The 6,000-nt window shown below is 41.3% G+C and overlaps 1 protein-coding gene across 6 annotated transcripts in view; it reads left to right on the plus strand.

Moving 5' to 3' along the window:
* Window positions 1-6,000, plus strand: part of NIPBL (NIPBL cohesin loading factor) — a 295,049-nt gene that overhangs the window by 287,619 nt on the left and 1,430 nt on the right. For 5 of the 6 annotated variants that reach the window (XM_073343794.1, XM_073343792.1, XM_073343793.1 and 2 more), the window contains 3 exons: window positions 4,239-4,540; window positions 4,830-5,004; window positions 5,728-5,913. In XM_073343794.1, coding sequence (XP_073199895.1) covers window positions 4,239-4,540; window positions 4,830-5,004; window positions 5,728-5,913 — 663 coding nt within the window. Of the gene's footprint in view, window positions 1-4,238; window positions 4,541-4,829; window positions 5,005-5,727; window positions 5,955-6,000 lie in introns of all 6 variants that reach the window. The other variant, XM_073343796.1, reaches the window with a different exon arrangement.

The following is a 6,000-nucleotide window of genomic DNA, read 5'->3' on the forward strand; positions in this document are numbered from 1 at the left end:
CTTATTCCACCTTTTCATGTTCATATATGTATGTATATATATATCTTCTTACTATATGTTCCATTCTATGCATCCAATGAAGTGGGCTATAGCCCACGAAAGCTTATGTTCAAATAAATTTGTTAGTCTCTAAGGTGCCACAAGTACTCCTGTTCTTTTTGTGGATACACACTAACACAGCTGCTACTCTGAAACCTAAGATCACTAAAGCCCTGTGTCAGATCCCCCCACCCCCACCCCCTTCCCTGGCCCCTATCTCTAAAAGGGCCAAATACAAACACTTCGTGTCAACCAAAGGGCATGAGTACTTATACTCCCACCCAGCCCCCAATTCCCTTGTGGTCGAGGCGGTTAACCACAAAGAAAAGCAGCGACAACCCAGGGCCACCCCCAAAAATAAAGACTCAAGGAGGCTGGATCTTTTTGGGTGAAAGGTTTATTAGTCTTCCAGCCTTCAGCTGAGAGTGGCCAAACACCAGGACCTTCTAGGCCGATATGACTTCAATATGTGGCAAACCATGGCCAAGTTTGAAGGGTTACTCCCCGAGGCTATCAAGGAGGAGTTCTGAGCAATCCTTGATGAGGGTATGACAGCGGCCCTACAGGTGGCGTCAGACACTGCGGACACTGCTGCCCGCACCAGGGCTTCCGCTGTCTCCATGTAGCAAGCCTCTTGGCTGTGACCTCTCTGGGTTGTCCACCGAAGCTCAAGAGTCAGTGCAGGACCTGCCCTTCGACAGCTGGGGCTTATTTGTGGAGCAAACAGACAGCAAGTTGCATGGCCTCAAGGACTCCTGAACCACTCTTAAAAACCCTGTGTCTCTATGTTCCAGCCCGGTTTGTAAGTGGTTCAAACTGCAGTAGCCGCAGGGCCAAGGAGAGTCAGCCTTGGCAGGACCAGCCCTATAAACGAGCCCAGGGCTACAAGCACTGCCTGAGCCAACTGCCTCCACCCTCTCCCCAGTCTGGCTCGACCTGTAATAAGCAGGGGGCCAAACGGTCATTTTGAGGGTGCGCCCGAGAGTGACCTAGCAGACTATTCCCCAGATCCATCCTTTCCTGCCCCTGCAACAATGGCTGGGGACAGTCTATTCCCAGTCCAGAGACCCCATGGAAAACATTGTTACCATTCCCCAGGCAATACTTACCTCGCTGCAATGGTGGACCGACCGCAGGACAGTCCTAGAGGGGGTTCCGTTCAACAGCCCCCCTCACTCCATCGAGTTGGTGTCAGACATCTTGGACCTCAGCTGGGGTGCGCATTTCGGCAACCTCCAGACACAGGGGATGTGGTCCCCGGAGGAGGCGAAGTTGCACATAAACATCAAAGAGCGCCAAGCAGTCCAGCTGGCATGTGGAGTCTTCCTGCCCCACCTGTTAGGCAAGGTGGTACGAGTCCTGATGGGGGAATACAACCTTGATGTTCTACATCAACAAGCAACGGGGGAGTGCGTACGTCAGCTCTCTGTCAAAAGGCACTCTATCTATGGGACTTCTGCATCAGCCACGAAATCCACCTGGAAGCTTGTCACGTTCCTGGTGTCAAGAATGCTCTGGCGGACCAGCTCAGCAGGGACTTCTCTCACCATGAGCGGTCACTCCATCCAGAGGGAGCCTGCATGATCCAAATGAACTAGCACATCTTTGGTGTTCTGTCCGAAACCGCACAAGACCAGTGAGGAGAGGCATCTTCACGCCCTGGACATTTGAAGGGCCTTGGCTATCTACTTTCCTTTCCAAAAATCAACTCAATTCTTCATTGCTACGGCGGATAGGATGAAGGGTCACCCGGTGCCCTCACAGAGGATTTCCAATTGGATCACCTCATGCATAAGGACCTGTTATGACCTGGCATGGGTTCCACCATCACTGATTGTCAGAGCCCAGTCAATGAGAGCTCAGGCATCTTCGGCGGCCTTCCTGGAGCACATCCCTATCCAGGACATCTGTAGAGCTGCAACATGGTCCTCTTTTCACACATTTGCCACTCATTTTGCCATCACTCAGCAGGCCAGAGATGACACTGGGTTCGGCAGAGCTGTGTTGCAATCTACACTTCCATGAACTCCTACCCACCTCTAGGGGTACTGCTTTGGAGTCACCTAATATGGAAAGGACATGAGCAAGCACTCGAAGAAGAAAAGACAGTTACCTTTTCCATAATTGGTGTTCTTAGAGATGTGTTGCTCATGTCCATTCCACAACCCGCCCTCCTTCCCCACTGTTGGAGTTTCCGGCAAGAAGGAACTGAGGGTGGGGTGAGCTGGCGGTGCCCCTTATTGCGTGCCATGTGGGCACCAGAGCCAGTCCCCTATGGATACTGCTGAGGGAAAAGCTTACAGCACCGTTGCATGTGGGGAGCACACACATCTACTATGGAATGGACATGAGCAACAATCTCAAAGAACACCAGTTATGGAAAAGGTAACTGTCTTTTAAATGACTGACTTCTTGAGTATTCTACCATATAGATATTTATTTCAGTCACAAATTATACTTACAGGGAAATTATTTCTTTCCTGGTCATCAAGAAACAAAAATGAATATTTAAGTGGCATTGTGGCACTGGCATTTTCATCTGTGCATGATGTGCGCTTACTTTAGCTTCAGAAGATCAAAAAACATTCAGATATAGGGAAATCTCTAGCTCTGTCATACTAGAAGCACAAGACCAAGAGAAGGAATCAAGTCAAATGATATCTTCAGATAAGCCCAGTTACACACATGTAAATTTTCCTATCTCCTTAACATGCACATAAACATTGTTTTATTACACTGCTTATAAACTGCTGGGCTACTGGCACTTTTTAATTTTTCTTTTATAATTAGGAGTATTGTCATAGTTATTCAAATATAAAACAGAGATACATGATCTTTACTTACTTATTTAAGAGAAAAATTGAGTTCCAATTTTGGATTGACTGAACTTGATAATTCTCATTAACCAAAATTTTGTAAAGATCCCTTTTAATGTTTTGTTAACAATATTTTGGTAGCTAAATTTTTTTTTCCTGAGATTAAATAGAGCAGTCAATCCTGCTTATAAATATAGGTAAATATGTGCTATTTCTAAAATGTATTTTGATTTATTGATTTTAAAAATATTACCAGTTATCAGTCTCTCAATTTCAGTCTGCCGGTCTCATTCAAGTAGGCTTGAACTAATTATATTACTTCATATGCGTTTATACATTCTGTATTTCCTGAAACATATTATGGCTATAACAGGGGTAGGCAACCTATGGCACACATGCCAAAGGCAGCACGTGAGCTGATTTTCAGTAGCACTCACACTGCCTGCGTCCTGGCCACCGGTCCGGGGGGCTCTGCATTGTAATTTAGTTTTAAATGAAGCTTCTTAAACATTTTAAAAACCTTATTTACTTTACATACAACAATAGTTTAGTTATATATTATAGACTTATAGAAAGAGACCTTCTAAAAACATTAAAATATATTACTGGCACGCAAAACTTTAAATTAAAGTGAATAAATGAAGACTCAGCACGCCACTTCTGAAAGGTTGCCAACTCCTGGGCTATATAATAGCAAATTTCCTTTACCTTATCCATATTATCAACATAAATATTCCCTTGGAGAGAAACTTGGTATGAATGTCGTGGCCCCTTAAAGTGTATGAGAACCTCTGTCAGATTTTAAGAATAAAACTGTTTGAATATTTGCTCTCTATCTAGAAAGGCAAACCAAATGATATTTTAAGACACTTGTTCATATTCCTATTAATAATAAAAATGGACAACAGCAAAACCTGCCAAGAGTGACCTCTCATGGGAGTTAGCAGAAGTGGTCACTTGTAAAAGGTGGTCTCTCTTCAAAGGTATGATTTTGCCACCCTTACTTCTGCACTGTTTCTGGCAGCGGCACTGCCTTCAGAGCTGGATGGCCAAAGAACGGTGGAGCTATGAAGGCAGCACCACCGCCAGCAGCAGCGCAGAAGTAAGGGTGGCATGGTTTCCCAACTTCCAATCTCAATGTTTTGGACCTAGATGAAATTTTTGTTTCAGAACAAGAGGTTTATACTTTGGACATGTTTTAGTCATTGAACTACTTTTAAGTGGGCCTACTTTAAATTTTAGTCTGTGGATTTCAAATAATCCGTGAACTAAAAACATTTTTTTAAAAGGCAATTCACACAGTTAAGAGAATTGTGATTATGGAAGGATCTTTTTGAACGCTATCATAATTCTTAAATATTTGTCATCTTCTCTGTCTTCCAGTCTATGGTAAAGGACAAAAGAAAGGAGAGGAAACCTTCATCTGATGAGGAGAGTGAAAGTGACAGTAACAGTGAGAGTGAGAGTGAAAGTGAAAGTGAAGAAGAAGTTATCAAGCCTCGGAAGTTACGTAAACGTGTAGACTCTGATTCAGATTCTGGTGAAGAAAATGATATAAATGCTGTGATGAAATGTTTGCCAGACAATTCAGCTCCTTTAATTGAATTTGCAAATGTCTCCCAAGGCATATTGTTGCTTTTGATGCTAAAACAGCATTTAAAGAATCTTTGTGGTTTCTCTGATAGGTAAGAATCATACTTAATGGCAGAATGCTCTTCATCTTTTAGTTTAGTGAGTTCTATTCAAGTGGATGGTAATTAACTTTTTAAGCAATGGGTTTTATAGCATGCAGATCTCACGACAAAATATATCTAGTTAAATTTACTTCATTAATGACATATACAGGATAGAGAGAGTTTCCTTGCTTACATTAATTGATGCCTAATAAATACAGAATAAGAAGAATAGAATTGTTCATTTTAAAGCCAAAAAACATTTTCTCCTTAATGTCTGGGTTTTGTTTTTCTTTAATAGTAAAATTCAGAAATATTCTCCATCCGAATCTGCAAAAGTATATGATAAAGCAATAAACAGGAAGACAGGAGTGCACTTCCATCCGAAACAGACGCTAGATTTTCTGCGAAGTGATATGGCTAATTCCAAGATAACTGAAGATGTGAAGAGGAGTATAGTAAAACAATACTTGGATGTAAGTAGAGTTGTACTAGAAAACAATTTTAACCTTCTTCAACTAGATTATACAGCATAGCTTTAACTTGTATTTTGAACAATTTTTACCTTTGAGCATTTGGAAGGTGGTTTTGAATTTATAATGTATATAAATACTGATGATTTTTGAAGTACTGAGTGCCCACAATTCTCATTGATTTAAATGGGTGTTGACAATGTTTTATTATCTTTAAATATTAGGCCCTTACTAAGCTCTGTACCAAAATCTGCATAGCAAATAAAAAACACTTAAAATAAATTTAGTGTTGAGGAATGTAGATTATAGATTTTCAGACTTTATGAAACCTCTTATTCCCTCTGATTTCCTGATGTCATCTTTTATTTGTTGCATTATGAATATTCACCAGTTTGCCCCAGTCCACTTCCATCTGATGAACACTGTCCAAACCTATTTAATTTATAACGTTTACTTGAGTTTTTTTTAAATACTGACTTTAACTAAATAAAAACAGGAAGAAAACTTTCTACATTTAGTAGAAAATAGTAGTTAAAAGTAACTACTTCTGTATTAAAGAACCCCCCACAAAATACACCAACTAATTGTGAAGTTTGTATGCAATCTCTCTTCCCCTGCTTCCTTCCCTTTCTTTCCCTTCCCTTTCCTTTCCTTTCTATTTTTAAAAAATGTAATAAGACACATACATTTTTAGAATAATATCTGGTTTAATGTATCTTTTTGTAGTTCAAGCTCCTTATGGAACACTTGGATCCTGATGAAGAGGAAGAAGATGGGGAGGTTTCAGCTAGCACAAATGCTCGAAACAAAGCAATTACCTCGCTGCTTGGAGGAGGCAGCCCTAAAAACAATGCAGCTGAGACAGAGGACGATGAAAGTGATGGGGAGGATAGAGGAGGAGGCACTTCAGGGGTGAGGCGGAGGAGGAGTCAACGTATTTCGCAGCGTATTACGTAAAATGATTTTTATGTGCTTATAAATGTCAGTCTATTATATTAA

This window comes from Lepidochelys kempii, chromosome 5 (genome assembly GCF_965140265.1).
Source record: "Lepidochelys kempii isolate rLepKem1 chromosome 5, rLepKem1.hap2, whole genome shotgun sequence".
NCBI classification, from domain to species: Eukaryota; Metazoa; Chordata; order Testudines; family Cheloniidae; genus Lepidochelys; species Lepidochelys kempii.